Consider the following 24,963-nt stretch of genomic DNA (forward strand, 5'->3'; position numbering starts at 1 on the left):
ATCAATTTCAATTACCAAGGAAATATTTAATTAATTTTTTTTTTTTTTTGGCCGCACTGCTTGGCATGTGGGAACTTAGTTCCCCAGGTAGGGCTCGAACCCAGGCCCCCTGCATTGGAAGCGCGGAGTCTTAACCACTGGACCACCAGGGAAGTCCCCATTTACATTTAAATTAGCGAACATTAAGGACGATTTTAAAAACATCTTCTCAGTTGCAGTGGCCACGTTCCCCCGTGCTCAGCGGTCACCTGCAGCTCGTGCCATGTTGGACGGTCAGAGAGCATGCCCCTCGTTCCAGAGAGTTCTACTGGACAGGCTGCTCTAGAGACAGTGGCTTCGGTAAAACTGCATTTCCTGAGAGCACAGCATGGGCCAGGCTCTGTGCTGAGCGCTTCACCAGCATCATCCCCTTTAGTCCCAAAGCAAGCCCGTGAGGCAGGGACTGTTATTACCCCGTTTTAGTTGTGAGAAACGAGGGGGTCCGAGGATCGGGTGACAATCCCAGGGTGCACAGCACGTTGGTGCTGGAGCCACAGTGCGTCCCAGGTCTGACCTGGTCCGCAGCGCTCTGCTTTGACTGCTCTCCGGGACTTTGCCTGTCCTGTGCTCCCAGACCCCCAAACGAGGCAACCTTCTGGCCGCCTCACCTTCAGGACACACGAGACTGCGCTCCGCACTCTTTATTGGCTTGGCTGAGTTTCCAGAAGGTCGGGGGAGAAGGATTAACTTTGTTCCCCTGGGGGATACTCCTTTGCTCTTAAGCCGGGAACTTTCTTGGGCAGGGGATTAATGACCCCACTCTCTATGTATTCAAAGACCGTGTACGGGTCCTGGTCCCCGTTGAGGGTGATGGCCTGCCTGTAGAACTCCTGCAGCTCAGCGGAATTCCTGTAGAACAGCTCCATTCTGAGCCTGATCTGCTCTTCAGAATCCTTTGGGCTCTGCAGGAGACGGGCCTGGATTTCCATGGTCGGAGGTGGCTTGTACACGAGGTGGCACCTGCGAGAGGAGGGGAAGCAGGTGATCCCTGGTCCAGCTCAGAGGACAGGGCAGAAAGGGGCCCTCTGTCCTACTGCCGAGCAAGCTGGTCACCCTCACCACCGCCACCAAACATTTACTCTGTACCAGCTGTGTGCACACCCTCAGTTGGGTCCGGGAGCCGACCCAAAGAGAGACCCAAAGCCTAGGCCCTGCCCAGGAGAGAAAAATGCAGATCAGTAATAGGACAGAATATAGTAATATACCGAGGGCCGAATGCCTTTCTTCCTTTCATTCCCTTCCTTTCTCCTTTCTTCTCTTCCTCATTCCAAACGATATTTATCAGCTGCCATGGACACCTGGTACGCATTTGCTATTGACGACACAGCGGCAGGCAAGGCAGTTGCCTCTGGCTTTATGGAGTTCACAGTCCAATGGGGGATGGGACATCATAACACCAAGTGTGAGCAGAGATGACGGGAAGTGCCACCGTCACTGCTGGAGAGACCCCAGGGGCATGGCAGCGTGAAGGTCATGGTACTTGACACAGGTCAGTGAAAAGATGTCCCCCAGCAGCAAGGCGACAGATCAGACCTATAGTTCAGGAAAATCCTGGTATTTCCTTCGAGCCCCTCCTCACTCCCTACTGAGAAACGTGGTCTGGTGACCAAGAAACAGGGCCTTGATTACTGGGAAGATGGAAGCTTCTACCTCTTTGCAATCGCAGAGACTATAAGTTGGATTTCAACACCAACACAGTGATTGTACTTGGTCAGATGCAGAATAAAACTCAGGATTTACCCCCGTAGCTGTGGGAGGGCTCGAAGGTGAACTGGTTCCCGAGGGGACGCGTCTGAACAGCAACCACATCTGGGATGTACTGTGGTCACAGCAGAGGCCTGGAGCGCCATTTCACCCGCCGAGCCCAGGACAGAGCCGGCGAACATTTCAACAACTGCTGTAGAGCCCCGGACATTAATTTTCTTGCTGCTCTTCCAGGAAAAGAGGGGCCGACAGGAAGCGCAGAGGAGCTATAGCTGGGGGAACCCCCTTTCTAGAGTCTTCTGTCAGCCGTCACTGGCGTCATCCCTGGAAACATCGGTCAGCTACATGGGGAGAGGGGGTCCCTGGTGGGGCGTGGAGCCTGGCACAAACCTTTCTCCTGTGACAGGGTCGGTTCTTCTCAGGGTCAGCCGCTCAATGATGGAATCGAATGGCACATTCAGGAAAAACACCCTACGAGGAAGAACAAGCACCATGGTCAGCTGGAGGGAACCGCAGGCTGGACTCGTCCGAGACCAGGGTGGGCATCAGCCCCCGAGAGTGGGTGGAGTCTCGGTAGCCATCACTCGTGGCTCAGGGTATCAGACTCTGGACGGTCACCCGGGAAAGATGCAGGCGTGGCCTCCCTGCCGTGGAAGCTCTCCGCGCCCTGATTCAGGGACGGTGCCCAGCGCCCATCACTCCCGGGGGTAGGGGAGACTCTGTGGGGGGCGGGCATCACTCAGGTGAGCTTCGGGGAGCAGATGCGCCATCCTTGTGGCAGGACAGCGTGTTCTCTGGAGTCACACAGACTTGGGTTAGAATCTCACCTCCACCGTGGACCTGCTGGGCGACCTTGGGCCACTAACGCAACCTCTGTCAGACTCAGTTTCCTCACCAGCAAAATGGGTCCAGTGATCGTTGCTGGTGTTGAAGATGTAAGGAAAAGAAGCGTGTGACAAGCTTAGTGCAGGGCTTTCTCACTTTCTCTTTCACAGAGGAGTCCTGGACCCAAGGGAGCAGGACCCTCAAAATCAACAGTCCCAGCAGAAAAGACACAGCTCTCACTTCTGATAACTCAGGACTCCGACTGGGCCTGCCTGAGAATCCATCTCCTGAACCCCTAGTTCAAATGGTTTAATCCCCTCCCTCTTTGGCGGTGGAAGTCTTTCTTTCTTTCTTTTTCCTTTTTTAATTTTTTTTTTTTTGCGGTACGCGGGCCTCTCACTGTCGCGGCCTCTCCCGTTGCGGAGCACAGGCTCCGGACGCGCAGGCTCAGCGGCCATGGCTCACGGGCCCAGCCGCTCCGCGGCATGTGGGACCTTCCCGGACCGGGGCACGAACCCGCGTCCCCTGCATCGGCAGGCGGACTCTCAACCACTGCGCCACCAGGGGAGCCCTCCTTTTAAAATTTTTATTGGAGTATAGTTGATTTACAGTGTTGTGTTACTTTCTGCTATGCAGCAAAGTCAATCAGTTATACATATATCAATTCTTTTTTAGCTTCTTTTCCCATATAGGTCATTACAGAGTATTGAGAAGGGTTCCCTGTGCTGTGCAGTAGGTCCTTATTAGTTATTTATTTTATATAGAGGAGTGTGTACATGTCAATCCCAATCTCCCAATTCATCCCACCTCTCCTTCCCCCCTTGGTAACCATAAGTTTGTTTCCTACATCTGTGACTCTATTTCTGTTTTGTAAATAAGTTCATTTGTACCATTTTTTTTTAGATTCCACATACAAGAGATACAATACGTTATCTGTCCTTGGGAAGCCTTTCTTTATATAAAACCTGAGAGGAGAGGTTCTCAATCAGGGCTGATTTTGCCCTGAGAAGCTATCTGGCAACATGTTTGTGGCTGTCACAACGCGGGGCGGGGGGAGTGCTACTGGCATCTAGTGGGTGGACGCCAGGGGTACTGCTCAGCCTCTCACTCTGTGTGGGACAGGCCCTACCGCAAAGCATTACCGCCCCGTGTCAGTCGGGAGGCAAATGGAACCGGTGGGAGGTGCCACCGCTCTGGCTGGGGTCCGGCTGGGGGAAGTGGGACTGGGTGAAGGACCAAGTGTTCTAGCTCTTCCCCACAGATCTAATCCAGGGCCTGTCTTCTGGCATCAAGCCATCTCAGTTCGTTTTTTTTGTTTTTGGTACGCGGGCCTGTCACTGTTGTGGCCTCTCCCGTTGCGAAGCACAGGGTCCGGCCGCGCAGGCTCAGCGGCCATGGCTCACGGGCCCAGCCGCTCTGCGGCATGTGGGATCTTCCCGGACTGGGGCACGAACCCGTGTCCCCTGCATCAGCAGGCGGACTCTCAACCACTGCGCCACCAGGGAAGCCCTCAGTTTGTTTTTAAAAAAATAAGTTCTGGAATATTCTATGGCTCACTTACTGTTTATTCATTACTCTAATTAATTCATGCCTATGCTTATTGAGTGCCTGTTGTGTGCCAGGCTCTGCAGTGAGGCCCTGTGTTTACCAGCCCATCGTATGGGACTGAGACAGGACATTTAACAGAGCTGTCATCTCGGACATCAGCGTCCCATGACTGATGCAACTTCCACTGGGGACGACATCCGTGACAGCGGGAGCGGTGACAGCCTCACTGTGCACCCAACACCTTGTCCATGTCACTTCCGAGTAAGTAAATTCAGGCGAAAAGCACCTCTAAGTGTAAGAAAAACGTACTCAGCGATTTCCCGCCTTCACAACTGGGTGGGAGTCTTTTTAGGGTGGATCCTCTGTCTCCTCCTAAGTTAGTGAACAAGAAGCCTTCACCGGCATCCCAGGAATTCACCAGGTGTGTTGATCAGGCCGCCAAGAGGCCAAGCTTTAATGGGTCCAGTGGCACATTGGTCCCCATGGGCCCTGGACCAGCCTCTTGGGCCCAGGTGCCACCCCTAGGGCCAGAGCCATGACCTGCCCCCAGCCAGTGTCCCGACACCCGGGAAGCACTCAGGAAAGGAAGGAATAAGTGAACAGGTGGCACACCATTCTAGTGCTCTATTTATATGCTCTCTCTGCCTCCTGACTGACTTTCCTCCATCCCAGCCAAAAAACTCAACCAACTGGTAGAGTTGAGAATGCTGCTAAATTCCGGGGCTGGAAGGGATCAGCGTTTCCCTAATTCCCGGGGACCAGGGGCATCAGAATCCCCTTGGGAGACTGTGACTCTGCTGTATGCCAACACCCTGGCCCAGAAATGCTGGTTCAGCAGACATTGGAGGGCGCCCAGTATTGCCCCCTCCCCACACCCAGTGCCTGGAATCCGCTGCCTTGGAGAACACCTGGGCCAGGCACTCTGGAAGGTCCTGTGACCCCTGGAAGTCACACACAAACTATGGAGTGCGTGTGATTTGGGGGAAGGGATAGATCCATGTTTCACAACAGATTCTCAAAAGGGTCCTGGTTCTTAAAAAGAGTCAGGAGTCACTGGTCTGAGTTCCACAGGGCAATGAAGGATGTGGCCGCAGCTGACGTGAGGAGGTGGCAGAGCTGGGCCGCCCCAGATGCCGCGCTCCGTCTTCACACTGCTTCCTGGCGATTTTCCTGAGCCCCTCTGGGGAGCCACCCCGATGCCCACGTATCCCTATGACTTGTTTGGAGTTATCTCATCCCCGGGCTGTGGGGCTGGGCATGAGGGAGGCCCAGGTGTGGCCAATTTGAGTGCCAGCTCCTCCTGGCCACAGAAGTTGGGTCAGGGTGCAGACTGATGGAAGCCAGGCCAATGAGAGGCTGCCCCAAGGCTTGCCAGAGAGAAAGGAGCTTCACTTTTTCTGGGGCTGCTAAGCTGTTGGCACGGGAGCCTGGGGTTGCCTGGGGCCTGCACCCAGAGACAGCCCACCTGAGAATAAAGCCCACCCCGAGAGAGCAGAGAGATGGTGAGAGACACTGTTTGGCACCCTGGATCAAGCTGTACCTGAAGCCAAACGCCCCTCCATGTTTCCCCGACATGAATACATAAATCTCTTTTGCATAAACCAGTTTGAGCTGGGTTTCCTGCAATTGTTATCCAAAGGCCATCTACTACATCTAGTCTCTCCACACCTGCTTCTGGAAAATGTGTAAATTAAAAAAAAAAAAAGAGTCAAATGTGAGTCAAATGCTCTCCTTCAAGACCAGCATCTCCCGGGCTCCCCTGGTGGCGCAGTGGTTAAGAATCCGCCTGCCAATGCAGGGGACATGGGTTCAAGCCCTGGGCCAGGAAGATCCCACATGCCGTGGAGCAACTAAGCCTGCGAGCCACAACTACTGAAGCCCGCACGCCTACAGCCCGTGCTCCGCAACAAGAGAGGCCACTGCAGTGAGAAGCCCCCGCTGGCCGCAACTAGAGAAAGCCGTTGCGCGGCAACGAAGACCCAACGCAGCCAAAAATCTTAAAAAAGACTAGTGTCTCCCACTGACTTTCTTCTCGTTCTCTCTTTTTGCCCACACCGTTTGCTGAGGTTCACTTCTGCCCAGTTGCCAAGAAGCCCCTCGCTGGTAGCTGAGGAAAGCTGCAGCCTCCCCTCCACGAAGTGAGCACAGCCTGGGGTGTGGGCGGGAGCCATGAAAACCCACCTCTTCCCCCGCACTCATTCTCGACAATGATCTCCATTCCCCACGTGCCTCAAAATAACAGCCTCCAAATAAAACATGCGAGATCAGGAGCGTCTGAACACGGGAGCACAGATGTTTCAATGTGCTTTCATCTCTTACACTCCAAACATGCCTGCCCCCCCCGCACCCCCAGAACTTGAGAGGCCCAACAGCAACACCAAAACGTGGCTGTCACCGCAGCTGGCGGCTGACGGTGCCGCTCCGGATGCCGACGCCAGTAGAAAGGGAGCCAGTTTGGAAATCCGTGATAATGGATGCTGCTTCATAAACAAAGGAGCCCCCATTGAAAGATTTTTAACCCAGCATATCAAGATCGCTTGTCGTCATTCAGGGGAATGGCTTGTGAAAGGCTGGTGAGATCAGAAGCGCAAGGACACCAAATTGGTACTTGAAACACGTCGCTGGGAAAAGCCTCGCTGGGGAGGAGCCGTGCTTCCACGCTGGAAGCTTCTGTTTAGCCAGGCTCATGGCGACCTGGTGCCACAGCCAGGTGGCGGGGAGAGTGGGGAGCCCACTCAGCTCTGCTGCCCTGTGCGTGCCCCCCATGCCGGTTTTGGGTATCATTTACAATAACAGCTAGGAAAGACAGAATGTGAAAGCAAAGAATATTCAAAGCAGGGCGAACCGGGCAGAGACACCCCTGGCATATGTGCTTGGGTTCACCAGGGCAGGGAGCTACGCCTGCCTTGGGGTTTGCAGAATTTCAGGCTGGTGGCTGCCTCAGGAGGGAGGTGGAAGGTACCTCTAATCCCTCGCCCCTCAAAGTGGGGCCCCTGGACCAGCAGCAAAAGTACCAGCCCCACCACCCACCCACTGAATCAGAGTCTGCATTTTCACAAGACCTAGAGGGAGGTGTGTGCACATCGAGGCTGGAGACGTGCCGCTCTGATCCCGTGTCTCCCAGATCTGCCTGACGTTGGGGATCATCTGGAGGGCTTGTCTAAAACACAGATTCCGACCTGAAACTAACACAGTGTTGTAAATCATCTATTCTTCAAAAAATAATTATTAAAAAACAAAACCAAGCATTCCAGGCAGCCTTCCCAGAGCTACCAAGCCAAAACCTCCACGGGAGGAGCTGCGAGAGCTGTAAGTCAGCAGCTCAGGTGACCCTCACGCTCAGGCAGGTATGGGAAGCACGGCTGTTACCCCAGGTCTCACCTTGGCCAAACCTTGGAACTGGAAGGGGAGCTTTGAGAATACTGAGGCCTGGGCCCCACACCTAGGGATTCTGCTATAATTGGCCCAAGGGGAGGCCTGGGAGTGGAGATTTTTAAAAGCTCCCCAAGTGATTGTTGTATGCAGCCAACTTTGAGAACCACTGCTCTGATTCAATCGCTCAGTGTACAAGATGGGGAAACTGAGTCCCAGAGAGGAGAGGGCTCACACTCCGTCACCCAGGGCACTGATGGCAGACAGTGAATGACAGCGGGGATCTCCTGACCCACCCCCATTATGACCCCTCTGATCATACTGCCTGGGGCTGTGTCTGGGGAGCAAAGGAAGCCTCTTCCTCAAAGGCCTTGAAGCTTACCCCCTGCTCCAGAGCTAAACTCACTGGGGACAGAGGGCTAGAATTTTCTCTGGACCCATGGATAGATTTGATAAATTGAGAGATATGACATATAATAACTGGCTTTAAATAAATATGATGTCCAGTTCTGTCCAGAGGCAGGGGTCTGCCCTTATTAGCCTCTTGATCTCAACCAGTAAGTCTCTACTCTGTGCAAAACTCCATACAAAGCACCATGATGTAACTACAGTGAGATGCCACTTCACACACATCAGGATGGTTATTATCAAAAAAACAGCAAAGGGGCTTCCCCGGGTGGTCCAGTGGTTAAGATACCGTGCTCCCGAGGCAGGGGGCCTGGGTTCAATCCCTGGTCAGGGAACTAGATCCCGCACGCGCCAACGAAGTTCCCGCGTGCCGCAAACTAAGACCCGGCGCAGCCAAATAAATAAGTATTTTAAAAAACAGCAAATGACAAGTGTTGGCTGGTGAGATTGTGGAGAAAGTGGAACACTTGTGCATTGCTAGTGGGAATGTAAAATGGTGCAACAAGTGATCCAGCTATTCCACCTCTGATATATACCCAAAATAAGGGAAAGCAGAAATTGGAATAGATATTTGCACACCCAAGTTCACGGCAGCATTATTCACAACAGCCAAAAGGCAGAAATAACCCAAACGTCCATCAGTGGACGACTGGATAAACAAAACGTGACATACACTCACAATGGAATATCATTCAGCCTTAGAAAGGAATGAAATCCTGACACCTGCTACAACATGGATGAACCTTGAAGACATTACACTAAGTGAAATAATCAGACACAAAAGGGTAAGTATTATATGATGGCACTTATATGAGGTATCTAGATTAGTCAAATTCATAAAGACAGAAAGCAGAATGGTGGGGGAATTTCCTGATGGTCCAGTGGTTAGGACTCAGCGCTTTCACTGCAGGGGACCCAGGTACGATCCCTGGTGAGGAAACTAAGATCCCACAAAGCCAAGCAGCTCGGCCAAAAAAAAAAAAAAAAAGAATGGTGGGAGCCAGGGGCTGGGGGGAAGGGGAAATTTGGAGTTGTTGTTTAGTGGAGATGGAGTTTCAGTTTGGGAAGATGGAAAAGTGCTGGAGACGGATGGAGGTGATGGTTGCACAAGGAGAATGTACTTAGTACCACTGAACTGTACACTTAAAGATAGTTAAAATAGGGGACTCCCCTGATGGTTCAGTGGTTAAGACTCCAGGCTTCCACTGCAGGGGTGCATGGGTTCGATCCCTGGTCGGGGAACTAAGAGTTCACATGCTGTATGCATGGCCAAAAACAAAAGGTTAAAATATTAAATTTTATGTTATGCATATTTTATCACAATAAAAAATAAGCACAACGGTGTGGTTAATAGACATTATGATGAAGGTAGGAGGAGGGGTGGATTTCTAGCCTTGAATAAGTTTACAATTTAATGAGGTTCTAAATATACATATGTATACAAATAAATGGATGGACCAAAAAATATGAACCTATAATAGTACTAATTCTATACTAATTATAAGGCCAATGCTATACATACTCAGAAAATAGAAAAGGAAAGAATAGAACTTAATTAATTAGGCTGCCTTTCCCTGATACCAAAAACCAGACAAAGACACTACAAGAAAACTATCGACCAATATCCCTCATGAATACAGATGCAAAAATACTCAACAAAATATTAGCAAATTGAACCCAGCAATACATAAAAAGAATAATACATTACAATAAATGGGGTTTAGCCTAGTAATGAAAATCTGGTTCGATATTTGAAAATCAATCAATATAACCATATTATTAGACTAAAGAAGAAAACTATATAATCATCTCAATAGATGTAGGAAAGCATTTAACACAATTTATATCAGTTCCTGATAAATATTCTAAGCAAACTAGAAATAGAAGGTAACTTCCTCCTCAGTCTAATAAAAGGTATTTACCAAAAAACTACAGCTAACATCAAGACTGAATGCTAGGCTTCCCTGGTGGCGCAGTGGTTGAGAATCCACGGGATCGACAGGGGCTCGAGCCCCGGTCTGGAAAGATCCCACATGCCGCGGAGCAACTAGGCCCATGAGCCACAACTACTGAGCCTGCGCGTCTGGAGCTCGTGCTCCGCAACAAGAGAGGCCGCGACAGTGAGAGGCCTGCGCACCGCGATGAAGAGTGGCCCCCGCTTGCCGCAACTAGAGAAAACCCACGCACAGAAACGAAGACCCAACACAGCCAAAATAAATAAATAAATAAATTGAAAAATAATTAATAAATAAATAAATAATTAGAAACAAAAGACTGAATGCTTTCCCCTTCAGATTGGGAACACAGCAAGGACGTCCATTTTCACAACTCCTATTCAACGTCTTACTGGAAGTCCTGGATAGTGCAATATATCAAGAAAAGGACATGGCAAGCATACAAATGGAAAGGAAGAAATAAAATTGTGTTATTTGCAGATGACACGATCATCTAATTCAAAGCCCCAAAGAATGATCAAAGAGGTCACTATAGCTAATAAGTAGGTTTAGTGAATTTGCAGACTACAAAAGACAAACCAACTTTTCAAGACACTAACAATAAACAACTGGAGATGGAAATGTTAAAGTACCATTTACTATAATATAAAAACGAAATACTTAGGTATAAAGCTAACAAAATATGTATAAGATCTGTCTGATGAAAATTACAAAACACTGGTGAAAGAAACCAAAGACTTAAATACATATGGGGAGCTATACCATGTTCATGGACTCAGAGCCTCAATAGTGTTAAAATGTCAATCCTACTAGATCTGCAGATTCAATGCAATTCTAATCAAAATTACAAGAAGGTGTTCTGAAGATTCCACACAAGTTAATTCTCAAATTTATATGGACCGTTTTTCTGGAAAAGAATTAGAATCACTGAAACACGTTGAAAAAGCAGAACAAATTGATTTCAAGACTTACTACAAAGCCACAGCAGTCAAGACAGTAGGAGTGTTAGTGAAAGGCTAGACACAATGGATTAAAGAGTCTGGAAGTTGACTCGTACAAATACGACCAATCGCTTTTCAACAAAGGTACCAACACAATTCAATGGAGAAAGATGGTTTTTTCACCCAGTGTTGCTGGAATAATTAGATGTCCATATGCAAATAATGATAATGATAATAATAATCTTGACCCATACCTCACACCATACACAAAATTTACATCAAACTGGATCACGAACCTAAATATAAACCTGAAACAATTAAACTTCTGGAAGAAAATCTCTGTGACTTCGGGTTAAAGAATTCCTACATTTGACACCAAAATCATGACACACAGATTTTTTAATGGATAAATTAGATTTCATTAGAAATCTAAAAATTGAAGACTTCTGCTCTTCCGAAGACCTTAAGAAAATGAAAAAGATGCCATAGACTGGGAGAAAATAACTATGAAATCTATGTCTGATAAAGGATTTGCATCCAGACTACATACAAATGTGAATTACACGCACAACTAATGACATAAAGGAGGACGCACAAATAGATCCCTTCGTACCTTGTGTTTCCAAATTTGATATTCAAATTGGGAAAGTCTGGTCCAGGAAAACAGTTTCCTGAAAAAGGCTCAAACGACTCCTCCTTCCCCAGTTCCTTCAAAACCCGGAAGGAAGGCAGCGACATTATCCACACTTTAAACCAAGACTCAGCCTCTGCCAACGCGGAGCCCTTTTTCGGGGCTGGAGCGTAGGCAGCAGTGGCTCTCAAGCTTTGATATAATCAAGGGGTCTTCTCTCGAAGGAGAACTTTCAATGACTGCCACTGAAGCAAGGAAACAGAGAGAAAGGAGAGCCACCAAGAAAGAAGGCAAGGTGACACTGTACAGTAGAATGGTCTGCTCACCTTTAAAACGTGTGCCCCTGACACATCAGAGAGGTGAGGCAACATCAAAGCTATTGCAAAATAGTCCTCATATGACTGCAACAAGTGGGGCCATTGGATAGCACAAAGCAGGAGTAACCATTTTTATGGACGTGTCAGGACAAGGCCTCCGCCTAGTCCAAGGGCAGGGAGAGGCCGCATCGTGCCTAGAGGTGGCTGCATGTGGGGATGGCAGTGAGGGATGGGCAAGCTGTTAGAGGACTCTAATGGGAATGAAAGATGAATGGAGCTGAGGATGGTAGGACTTGGGAGAGAGTGGTTAGAGGAAACAAGTGAATTATGAACAGACTATCAAAAAAACAAAAAATAAGAACTGGGTCAGCTGCAGAAGGATCCACACCTCTGAGTACCCTGTGGGAGGAGCTGTCTGAGGACAGGGGCTGGGCTGCCTTGTCTGTGCTGCAACCTTCGTGCGGGGATGTGGGGAGGGCTGAATAAACGTGCAGCGAATGAGTGGATTAGCACGTGAGGGAACCAGCTGTGATGCCGTGCAAGGCCCTATTCCATCTCACAGGGACGGCCCAGTCAGCTCTCTGGGATCGGCCCCCGGGTCCACCCAGCCACAGGTGCAGGCTGATTCCCGTCACAGAATGCGATGCTGGACAGGGTTTGGATGCAAGGCTTCCCTGGAGACCGGAAAAGTCCCCGGCCACAGTTTAAAATTTTTTACTATGTATCCTTTTTACTCTGACAAGAGTACAATTTGAAAACAAAAGGCCGAACATCTCAACCTCATTTTAAACCCCTGTGCAGCATGCCTCCTGCCCTCAGGTAGCCGCTGCAGGGTCCCCTCCCCGCCGGCTCCCCACTCCTTCAGAAAACAAGGCTCCCACTGGCCATTTCCTGTTTAAAACTGTGCATAATTGATAGTGGCAAATCTACACGGCCCACCTCTAAAATCTCTCCAGGGGCAGGAAGAACAGTCTCCACGACTGTCATTAACTGGGAAATTAACCAGCACGCCTGGCGGTTCAGCATGCACTGTGCAAAGTGCCCCAGTCCGGTGTAAGGAGAGTGACCCCAGGTTCAAATTCCTGCATAATCCGTCTCCATCTGAGAGTCCTTGAAACATTTCTGCCTCCATCACCACTGGGAAGAAAGAGAATAATTCCTCTGTGCACGGCCACCCAGACACTTCCTAGATGATCATGAAATGCACATCATTGGAAGTCAGAAAGTTCTGCAAACTTTTCCCAAAGAGAAAGGCAGATGAGCTTAAGGCAAAAAAAAATGACAGTGGACAAGTGGAAAGCAAGCTAGAGCTACACTCCAGGACTAGCCAGTCTCTGCCAACTCGGGGCGCCAGCTATACCAGTGGCTCTCAGACTGGACACAGGAGGACTCTAAAAATTCTGGCTTTCCCCGGGTCCAGGCAGGCCCGGTGTCCAAACTCTGGCAACACTGCCCTCTCCCCGCATCTCTCGTGCCCACACAAGGTCAGCAAGTCAGCCATCAGGGCAGGGCAATCACCTGGGCGGGGCCAAAACGGCCCTCAGGGGCCACTGGGCACCTACACTCATCACTGCCTTTCCCTCGGTCGTCCTTCAGCTCCGTGTCTGTGTTTGAGGGGGCCTGGCTCACCACCCAGCTGGTCTTCTTCTGTGTGAGAAGTTCCTGTGTGTTCCTGGAAACCTGTCTTCCCTGTGCAGTGGCCAGAAGCCACACTGCGCCTTCTATCTTGCGCTCAGAGCACCTGCAGCCACACCAGCACCTGGCTGCCTTGGGGTCCCTCCTGACAGTGGGAACACAGATCAACGCTGGTCAACCGTGAAGCACGCCGGTGTGGACACCAGTTCAGTCCCGAAAGGACGACTGGGCTGGTGAACATTCTGTCAGTGCGGCCGTGGTCTGGCCGACACGTGGACGCTCCGTCGGATCCGCCGCTTCAAGAAAAAATTTGTGTCTCAGCTGTAAGGGGCAGGGTCAGCTGACAGCCTCCAGCTGTAAATATCTTCCAGGGACTTGAACCCTATGTTCTTTTTTTTTGTTTTTAAACATAGCTACTGAGATATAATTCACCCCCCTAAAAGTATACAATGCAGTTCTTTCTAGCGTATTTACAGCGTGTGCAACCGTCAACGCGATATAAGTTTGGGAGATTCTCATCACCCCCAAAGGAAACCCTGTACCCGTGAGAAGGCTGTCCCCACCCCCCAGCTCCCAGCCCCTGGCAACTGCTAGTCTGCTTTCTGTCTCTGTGGTTTGCCTCATCTGGACACTTCATACAAATGGAATCATACAACGCATGGCCCTCCAAGTCTCCGTTTAGGAAAATTAAGAAAAAAAAAAGAGGACCTCACAAGGTCATTTGAAAAGTTAAACATAATAATGCATATAAAGTGCTTACTGCATAATAACAACATAGAATATCCATGTGGCCCTACGTGCCGGGCATCCTTCATTTAGCCTAATGTTTTGAAGGGTCATCCCCATTGTAGCATGTATCAGAACTTCATTCCCTTTTACGGCCAAATGGTGTCCCAGGGTGTGGACAGACCAGATTTTGTTTATTCATGCACCGACTGATAGACCTTTTAACCCAAGCTTTTGAGCAAGGTCACATTCTTCTGGGGTGGCCCTTGGCCAGGGAATGAGCACGGACAGGTACCAGGGCCTGGCCACTTCTGCCCCACACAGCCCTCCCTCAGGAGGTCCCTGCTGGGCTGGTGGAGTCTGGGGTCAGCCTGCCTCCTGATCCCATGGCTCCCCCTGCCCCATCCTGCTTCATCCCTTTTCCTGGCTCAGCTCTTACCTGCTCACAAAGCCTTTTCCACCCCATGACTGTCTCAGCCTCTGCTTCCAGGAGAACCCAAACTGTGACATGTGCCCTGAAAGGCACCAGGAGCCTTAAAGTATTCGGTCCCATTTATGTGAACATAGCTTCCTGTTTGCATGCCCATCCTCCACCAGGCTATCAGCTGTGAGGCAGGGACCAGTGCATTCGTGTGGCAGTGGAGAAGAGGGGACTGGCTTAGACATGGGTTCTGAGGTCAGAAAGACCTGGGTTCAAATTCCAGCGCCACCTTCTGGCCCACTGTGGGACCAGCCATTTTTACCCTCCAAGTCTCCATATGTGAGGATTAAAAAAAAAAGTACCTTGCAAAGTTATTTTAAGGATTAAATATGAAAATCCATACAAATTGCTTAGTGTGTGATGATAGGACAGAATATCTATGGGGCCTACATGGCAGGCAGTCTTCTAAGACTTGACCTACCTTAGGTCATAACTCCTCATTGTGACCTTACAAGGGGATTATTATTATGTCCATTATAGCATGTGAGAAAACTGAGGGACAGAGAGATTCAACCTGCCATAGTGCCCTGGCTAGAAAGTGGCCATGATGGTTAATTTTGTATGTCAACTTGAATAGGCCATAGGGTACCCAGATATTTGGACAAACATTATTCTGGGTGTACCTGTGAGAGTATTTTTGGATGAGATTAACATTTAAATTAGTGGAATACAGAAGAAATTAATACAATATTTTAAATCAACTATACTTCAATCAAATAAATTAACAAAAGTAATTAGTGGAATGAATGAAGCAGATTGCCCTCCCTAATGTGGGTGGGCCTCACCCAATCAGTTGAAGGTCTAAATAGAACAAAAAGGCTGACCCTTTCCCGAGTAAGAGAGAATTCCTCCTGTCTGCTTGCTTTTGAATTGGGACATTGGCTTTCTCCTACCTTCAGATCTAGTGGGGTGGAGGTGGGATCGACAAGCTCATGTACCCCATCCTCAAGGCTCACTGGACCCCACTTCAGCCTTTCTGCCTTTTGGCCCTTCCTGGGGCTCCTGCTTTCGGACTCACCCCACAGATCTTGCAGCTTGTCAGTCTCCATAACCACATGAGCCAATTCCTTACGATGAATCTTTCTCTCTATATAATACACATCCATTGGTTCTATTTCTCTGGAGAACTTTGCCTAACACAGTGGTGGAGCCAGGATGCAAACGCAGGCAGCCAGCTCCAGTGTCCGTGCAGCTGAGCACAGCACACCATCATGAATCTGCTGAAAGATGGAGGAAGGAAAGAGGGAGGGAGGGAGGCAGGGAGGCAAGAAGGAAGGGGAGAGGGAGGGAGGGGGGAGGGAGGGAGGAAGGGGAGAGGGAGGGAGGTCTTGGCGTCCACTGCTCAGCGCAAACCCCAAACCTCAAATCCCAAATGTGTGGCTCAGCTTTAGCTCTCTGGAGTCAGAGCCACCTTCCTCTACTTTAAGCAGATCAACTGGAAGGGCTGGGGGCAGGAGGTGGGCAGATGCTCTGCCAAGGGGGCCTCCACCATGTGCTTTCCTCTCAGCCACCCTGCTACCGGGCGCACATCCCAGGCACTGCTCCAGGAGCAGGAATTCGCTTCAGGGACCAGAGAGTAGGGTGAGCAAAACCTGGACCCTTGGACCGCCTGGGAAACAAGTGCACTCACCTCGTTGCCGTTCCCCGGAAAAGGGAAGCCAGGGAGGGGGAGGGGAATTAATTTCGAGGTTTCCTTTCCCAGAGCCAGTCTCCCTCAGTGACAAATGGCACATGAAGACCTGTCCTGGTGAAGAGTTACATAAGCATGTCCCGGCCACCATCCGAATCTCCACTCTTGACTTTTCCACTCTCTATTTTTTTTAATAAGGTGCTGCAGAGAAGCTTTTGCTTTAACCCTTTCCACAGCTGGAGATTTCCTCCATGAACCTCTCTAGCGAAAAGCATTTTACTTCTTGGCTTCAATTTTTAACCCTTTGCCGCTCATTAATCTCCTCCATCACCATCATCACCGTCATTGCAAACCTTTCTATACTTACTACGTGCCAGGCACCTGCACTAATAAGCATATTACACATGTGTGTTGTGCCATTTAATCCAAGTAAGGTCCTGTGATCCTGCCCATCTCAAGGGTGAAAAAACTCAAGCTCCCAAGAGGTTAAGTGGTGCCTCCAGGCTGGGCTCCAGGTCCAGCTGCCTTTAGGTTGCTCTTTCACTACTTTCCTACGTGTAAAATAACATCACTTGTTCCCTGCAGCTGTTGCAACATCCCCGAAGTCTCTGGTGAGAATCAGAAAGTGGGAAAGGGACCGACCCTGAAGCAATTTAGGAGGGGAGCAAGTGGGGTGAGGTCCACACTGTCCATTCACCCCAACCTCAAGGGTCACTGAACCCCACCTCAGACTCCTTCGGGCCAAAGTCACCACCTCATCTGTGTCCTCCATCACCTGACCGACGGCTCCCCAGCCGCTGGGACGCCCTCCTCAGTTTGTCTCCCTGGGGACGCCAAGCACAGCTGCCTCTCAGGGTTAAAGATAAATAATGTGGATTCCAAAAGATCCTTCATCCCCAGTCGCAGCTGTCTTGCCTAAGGATTCCACCACTGTGTTTGTTAAACCCACACTTTAATTACTCCAAAATTATGTTAAAACCTTGCATAAATATTGCAGTGACATCTTCCAAAGAATTTCATTACAGCAAGTTGGGCTGCTGCCAGAGCTTCGGTTAAAAAGTAAGAGGAGAACAGACACATGCAGAAAAGATACTGTTTTCAAGATAAAAAGGCAGGGAGGTCATCCTTTGTCAGATCACCCAGGTGTCAAAGAGAAACAGACTCTCCCATTTCACAGACTGAAGGGGGAAAATGCCCTTCGGCCCTCCCACCTAGTAGGTTTTACTTCTCGAAAAACCTAAATCTGATTAAATATTAATAACCAGTGGTATTAATTAAGGGGGAAAAGTCCATCAAGAGAACCCCAATATGTTTACAGTGTCCCCAGGAAACTGGGGAAATTCACAATCAAGTGTGTAAATGTTCTAAAAAAGGGTCCTGAATATTTTATGAATATTTGTCATAAAACAGAAATAATAACCACTGTGCAGAGCTATTAGAATTAATATTTATGCTGCCCGCCATGAAATATTCATGGGGACAGAGAAAGGGGGGGCCGTAAGACAAGAATTAATTTACATTGGGCTCGGTTTACCCGCTGGCTTGATGTTTAAAGACGGTTGACAAGCCTTCGGATGAATCCGCCAGTCACTTCCCGAAGCAGCCAGTGGAGTGGAGGGGGTGGGGACGGGTCCGGGCTGCTGACAGCTCACAGATTGAGTTTCTGACAGCCCTTAAAAAACCTAAACGGCCCCCCACCTTTTTTTCCTTCTTCCATTGCCCAAGGCGCTCTGTTCTGCCACCGCGCCTCCGAGCTCCCCTTCCATCTGCTGAAATTAACGAATTAATGAGCGCGACCCGCTTTACAGCGGGGCCCTATGAATGTTTACAGGCGATTAAATTATAATGCGGGGCGGCTGTATAATTCATGAACCAATTAAAGGAAGTGTTAGTTGATTTGATGGGATGAGGACGTACAAAATGCATTTAACTAATGGGGAGCCACGGGCTGCGAGGGCCGGCTCCCTCTCTCTCGGATTACGCGGCTAATTGCCGCGCTTTATGGGGCTGTCACTGATAGCCATGCATATTTCATCGTTCTCAAATACTTCAATTGTGTGCGTTCGTGTCGCGGCTGTAATATGGAGAAGCCCGGCCAAACTTGGCTGTAGTTACAGCGGCCGGGCTGCGGCCGAGGCTGGAAACCCGAGCTGGGGCATCGGGTGTCTCCTGCCATTAGGTGATTAAAAGGGCTCAGCGTAGGTTCGCCTTTGGTTTTACTGACAATTCCGATGCTGGCTTCAGAACAGTGGCCACACCAGGGCCCTGACCCCCTTTTCTGTGAGGGAGGGGGGAGGGGAAGTCCACAGCCGCTGCAGTGTTCCCAGCACGCCCCCGTCTAGAGTTCAGGGGTCCCTTGGGTCACCCAGAGGGCCCAGTGTCCCCCAGGGCAGTTCACCAGGGACGCATCCAGAGCTAAGGGTTTCCTCCGGGCCCGACTCTGTCCGTCGGCACAAGGTAGCTGCCCAGGGTTTCATTATTCGCAGTTAGGGGCAAACTTGGACCCATCGAGAAGCTGTGCCATCAGCACACTGCCGTGTGCTTGGAAGGAAATCGCAGAGAAGAGGAAGACTTTCCTGATGCTCCGGAAGAGAGAACTCAAGTCCACGGTTCTGGGCCTGAAGGGCAGCGAGAACGCGGCCCAGCGGGTGCCTGGTTCTGAGAGACGCCACCTTCATGCCCACCATCCTGGTTCACTCCGAGGCCTGGGCGAGCGCCCCCCAATGCACCCCAGACCATCAGAGCTCTGCCTCAAGGGTCTGCTGCTCTCAGTAGCCTGGCCAACTGGCCGGCCTCTGAAATGGCTCCGCTCTCTCCCCTGGCTTCTAAGTCTGGGTTTCACGGGCGCTAAACACACGTGCGCACATGACACACACACCCCTAAAATAAATGATTTAAAAACCCCGGGGTTCATATCTTCAATCCCCCGGTGGATGCCTGAGAAAGAATTTCTTTTGCTTCCACTTTTGGCACCCAGAGATGGGAGGAGAGACTGGCCAGCGGCCAGAGCTACACTCTCAGATCAATGCTCACATGCTTTCTCCACATCCGCACTCAAGAGCTTTGTGGCAAGCCTGGGCAAGCCTCAGGCTCTCTGGCTCCATGACGGGAATGGGGTTGAAGAGACTCGGCCACACGCTTAGGGTTGGGTCCGGCAAGTAATAACAGCCCACGTTATTTCAGCCAATATTATTATCGTGTGATATTAGAGATTCTAACTTATGCAAGTAGGGAGGCCAATCTCACCACTTTTCTCCTCCGCAATGCACATCGTGGTCAGGGTCGGCCTCCACCCCCCAGTTGCTCATGAATGCTCTGCTGTCCAGTGAAGTGACTGCTGGTCTATCAGAAGGCCCAAGGAGTCAGCAGACCCTCCTCTTACAAGCACGGGGTGTCTCTTTGACTAGATCCAGGTGGAAGGGCTGCAGGAAGCGAGGGACCACAGGTAAGAAGAGCACCCAAACGGTTGCCACTTCAAGGATGGAGGAAGGGCCAATGGCAAGCTAACGGAAAGTAAGTTAACTCGGCCTAAATTATCTCCTTGCAACCTACACTTAAAGAGCAATGGGTAGTCCAGGTGGATTTAATGCATTCTGGTTTAAAAGAAAACCAAAGTATCATTCATCAAGTGCTTACCATGGGCAACCAACTGCCCTACATATTTTACAAACGTGACCTTATATCATCTTGCGAGGTAAACAGTAGCATTCTCAGCGCACAAACAGGGAAGCTGGGGCACAGGGCAACCGACCATCTTGGTTCAGGAATTTCTTCCAAGCAAATACTTGTGTTGACATTGGTGAAGAGGCCAAGACACACTCTTAAATTTAAAACAAAAAGTCATATAATAACATATATTATATGAGCCTGTTTAACAAGAGAAGTAAATCTAGAAGGATGTACACCAAGCTAGCCATAATGTTTATTTTGGGGGGAGGGAGTGGGGCAAAAGGGGACTTTTTGCTTTATATATATCTGCTTTTTTTTTTACAATGAGAATGTATTATTTCTACAATTAGGAAAAACGCTAATTATACAATAACAAGAAAAAGCTAATTTTTAAAAAGGGAAATTATCGATTTTAAGCTAAGGACCAGCATGATGGTGTGAATGCATATGAGTGGACCAGGTTTTCTTGTGTACACAATGTACAGAGTTATAGTTTAATGGGTCCAGGCACCAGCCTGACACCCCGACATCATCATGGAGTCAGCACTTCATTTCACAAGAGCGGGCAGACTGGAGACAGGACACCACAGATGGTGGCCACCGGGAGCCACAGTGAGATGAATCTGTGTGTAGACCACACTGCTCACCTAATCTCCCACGTGCCCAGGTGTAAGAGGGGCCAGGTGAGAAAATAGCTCAGTGCAAACCAATGCCTCTGCTTTAGGAGAATCAACTTATGTTCATTCGTTAAACAAATATTGACCCAGTCCCTCCTGTGTGCTAGTCACCCACTGTCCCAGGTACCACGGACCTAGCGGTGAACGAGCCAGACACGGTCCTGTCCTCACAGAGCTTCCAAGGTGTTCTCGTATACATACGAACAAAGATTTCCTGCTCTTGGCACTTGGGTTTGGTCCTGCTATTAAAAGACTAAAATACGTAGTATGAAAAGACCAGTTGGCAACCAACACAGAGATGAGATGCACAAGGTATTTGGCAAATATGGTTCAGGCAAGGCGGGCGACGCACACCCTAATGTCTTAAGTGAATAATTTTCCAATGAAATGGCTGTTGTTAATCAGCTAATATTGACAGTGTTTGTTATGGGCTAAGCATGCTACAGAACCAGCAAGTCCCCTACACATGAACCAGTTCCGTTCCGAGAGCGGGTTCGTTATGTCCAATTTGTTTGTAAGTCCAACAAAGTTAGCCTAGGCACCCAACTAACTAACACAATCGGCTAGATAGTACTGTACTGTAACAGGTTTATAATACTGGTCACACAAATAATACATAAAAGGGAAACAAAAAATAAAGACATTTTTAATCGTACAGTCCCTTGAAAAGTACAGCCCTACAGTACAACAGCTGGGATACAGGAGTGGCACCGAGTGAACAGGCAAAGAGGACGGGGTCCCTACTGACCAGAGGAGGGAGAAGAGGTGGGAGATGGCAGAGCTGAAGGATCGTCAGCAAAAGGAGACGAAGGGCAAGCTGCAATGTCACTCACGCCTGACGTTCGCATCTTTGAAAGTTCGCAACTTGAAGGTTCGTATGTAGGGGACTGACTGTATAATGTTATGTCATGGAATCTCTCCCTGTACCAGGGAGGTACAGCTATTATGCCCCATTTGATGGGTGTGGGAACTGGGGCTCCAGGCAGTGAGTGAAACTCCCAAGGTCACATCCTCATTAACAGCAGACTTTTTTTTTTTAAATAAATTTATTTATTTTATTTATTTATTTTTGGCTGTGTTGGGTCTTTGCTGCCGCACGTGGGCTTTCTCTAGTTGCAGCGAGCAGGGGCTACTCTTCGTTGTCATGTGCAGGCTTCTCACTGCAGTGGCTTCTCTTGCTGCAGAGCACGGGCTCCAGGTGCACGGGCTCAGTAGTTGTGGCACGCGGGCTCAGTAGTTGTGGCGCACGGGCCTAGTTGCTCCGCGGCGTGTGGGATCTTCCCGGACCAGGGCTCGAACCCGCATCCCCTGCATTGGCAGGCGGGGTCTTAACCACTGCGCCACCAGGGAAGTCCCAACAGCAGACTTTTTGAGTTCAGCTTAGTCGGACACCCCAGGCTGAGCTGTAACCACTAGGCCACAGTGCCCCTCCGGATGCTCTTGAGCAGAGCACCTCGTAACCAGCTCTGGCTCCTCAGATGCCCTGTGCCTGGCATCACGCCGAGGATGTGCGGACACCACCCCCCATTTCACAGATGAGGCAACACGCTCCATCACCCTCCAGAGCATTTTCACTACCTGTATTCAAAGGAGACCTGTATTCTGCTTTCTGTCTCTGTGGGTTTACCTGTTCTGGACATTTGGTATAAGTGATCTCACATAGGACGTGACCTTCTGTGACTGGCTCCTGTCACTCAGCATCGTGCTTTTGAGGTCGAAGTCATTCTGAAACCAGCCCCATTTTACAGATGAGAAAATGGAGGCTCCACAGAAGGGAACTTGCCAAGGCCATGAAGCCAGTCAAGGGCAGAGCCAGGCTCTGACCAGGTCCATCTGATTCAAGAGCCCATAGCTGTACCAGCTCCGTGTCTAGGCTCTCAGTTTCCTTTAGATGATTTGTTTCAGGAGGAACGAACTGAATGTGTGCACGTGCTCAGCTCATCTCCTGGGTGTTGGCTGCTCACAGACCCCCAGCCCCTCCACTGCCCCGGCTCCTGACTCCCTGGCCACACGGCCTCCTTGCTGCCAGGAGCACACCCTCCGCACAGGTGGCCCCTGGCCCTCGGACTCCCAGTGGCCACGGGGCCACCCCTTTCATTGATCCAGAGCTCCGCTGAGACGTCTCTCCCCCGGCCCCAGTGGTGAGCAGGGTCCCGATGTCTCATGCCTCCTGCTTTGTTCCCCTTAAAGCCCCCCTCCCTGGGAGACATCACAGATGCATCTGTTTGTGTTTACTCTCTGTAGGCACAGATGTGTCTGGGTTGTTCTCTGCCCTACTGTCAGCTCCTAGAACTGTGCGCAGCACACAGTAGGTGCTCAATAAACGTTTGTTGACTCAACTATGTTGTCCTCAAGAATCTCGCCCTGGGACTTCCCTGGTAGCGTAGTGGTTGAGAATCCGCCTGCCAATGCAGGGGACACGGGTTCGAGCCCTGGTCCGGGAAGATCCCACATGCCGCTGAGCAACTAAGCCCGTGCGCCACAACTACTGAGACTGTGAGCCACAACTACTGAAGCCCGTGAGCCTAGAGCCTGTGCTCTGCAATAAGAGAAGCCACTGTGATGAGAAGCCTTTGCACCGCAACAAAGAGTAGCCCCCGCTCGCCGCAACTAGAGAAAGTCCGTGCACAGCAACGAAGGCCCAAGGCAGCCAAAAATAAATAAATAAATTTTATTAAAAAACACAAATAGAATCTCGTCCTTTGAAGGCTGGAGCTGAGGGTGGCTGGAAGAATCAGGGGGAGGGTGGCCACAGCCACAAGCCATGGGGACATGGCTACAAAGGCCACCACGCAGGGTGGATAGGGCTCAGCGCCTGCATGTGTCTCCTCTTATCTCCTCCACCATCTACTTCCCCTACCTTCCTCTGCATGCTGGATTCACACTCAGCTCACCTTTACTGAGTTTCCGCCGTGCACAAGCCTCTGGGGGTGGGCCAGGCCTCACCCACCCCCCGTGTCCCCCTGAACTAGCCTCTCCTCTGTCGGGCCTCCACCAGCTTCACTTCGTCCACGCATTTTTCCAAAGCAGAGGCTGCAGAGACCCTATGGGAGACACACCTCCATGGCATTCCCGACACAATTCAAAGGACTTCCCAGAATGTTCCAACTCTAGGAGATCCCCTCTGAGCTTCCATTCCAGGAAAGGTACTTTCTCTTTCTTCTCAAATGTCTAAAATATGATAGGAAGCTCATACTTGTGGGCTAGAAAGACACAGGCTCAGATTCTACAAAGCCAAATAGACTCCACCTGGAGAATCCCAGCACAACTCAGACCTTCCCCCGTGGGCAGCCTCTGGGGCTCCCTTGGGCCCCGTCCCCTCCTGAATCTGCACCCAACTTCAGGGTGCATCCAGAGACAGTGACTAATGGAAGTTGGGTAGAAGCTGAACCCTGAACTTCATTGATCAAAACCGGAGGAAACTTCGATTTGGGGGATGAAGGACGCCTGTCCTGGGAGGCCTCGCTCAAAGCACAGCCCCGAGGTTTGGCAGTGGCAGTGCCAGGAGAAGACGCCCCTGATCGCCTACTGAGGAGAAACCCAGGGTTAAACTGTTTATCTGGTTACACTCCTGGGTTAAACTTCTTAAGTGAACCTACCTATGAGGTGAAACCTGAGTCTCCAGTTAAAGCTTTTCCACATCCTTGGCTGCGGACACAGGTCTGCAACTTAAAACTTCTGGGTTTCGATAGTTGCCTAGGAATTATACCTATTATTCGAGCCCAGAAGCATACGGGCTCTGGAGTAATCTACCCCAAGGGCATCTCCCTGCAATAATCCCGTGTCCGTGTTGGGGCACAGCCGCTCTCAAAGGAGAGCTGTGCGGCCACACACAGGGGCCGGGAGAGTGTTTGTGAACAGGGATTCACGACACATTAAGTGCAAGAAAAGGATGGGATACAATGTATGAAGTTAAAACCCTGTTTTTGTAGCGTATCCCTGAAAATGTCAGAATATGCATACTATATCAAAATGGTAACAATGATTGTCTCTGGGTGTTGGAAATATTCTTACTTAGCTACATTTTCTAGCTGTTCTACAAACAAATGGATCCCCTGTGTAATAAAATGTTTGAAATATACAGACAATACCCCCAGGTGACCCATAGCTCCCAGGGGCCTCCCCTGGCCTTGCCCTGGCCTATGAAGGGCTGGGTCTCAGGCTCACCCTTAGGCTTTGCAGCCTCCCCGCTACCCCCTACCCCCGCCCCGAGATGAGCTGCCCCGGAACCTGCCTGCATGGCTCTTCCTTCCCTCTCCCCACCGCTGGCTCCTTTTCATTCAAGTCTTGGCTTAAACAACCCCTTCTCGGAGGCGCCTTCCCCTTAGAACCTGCCACTTCGCCCTTCTCCACCACACTCGGCAGTTCACCTCCCCCCAGGGCACTCTGTCCTGGCACACGCTTC

The 24,963-nt window shown here is 50.1% G+C and overlaps 1 protein-coding gene across 3 annotated transcripts in view; it reads right to left on the reverse strand.

Moving 5' to 3' along the window:
* Positions 1 to 649: 649 nt before the first annotated feature.
* Positions 650 to 24,963, reverse strand: part of AK8 (adenylate kinase 8) — a 128,131-nt gene continuing 103,817 nt past the window's right edge. For 2 of the 3 annotated variants that reach the window (XM_024762633.1, XM_024762634.1), the window contains 2 exons: positions 2,134 to 2,214; positions 674 to 999 (listed from right to left, as the gene is read on the reverse strand). In XM_024762633.1, coding sequence (XP_024618401.1) covers positions 723 to 999; positions 2,134 to 2,214 — 358 coding nt within the window. In that variant the 3' untranslated portion in view covers positions 674 to 722. Of the gene's footprint in view, positions 1,000 to 2,133; positions 2,215 to 24,963 lie in introns of all 3 variants that reach the window. The other variant, XM_024762632.1, reaches the window with a different exon arrangement.

The sequence above is a fragment of the Neophocaena asiaeorientalis genome, unplaced genomic scaffold (assembly GCF_003031525.2).
Source record: "Neophocaena asiaeorientalis asiaeorientalis breed wild unplaced genomic scaffold, Neophocaena_asiaeorientalis_V1.1 scaffold78, whole genome shotgun sequence".
Classification (NCBI taxonomy): Eukaryota; Metazoa; Chordata; class Mammalia; order Artiodactyla; family Phocoenidae; genus Neophocaena; species Neophocaena asiaeorientalis.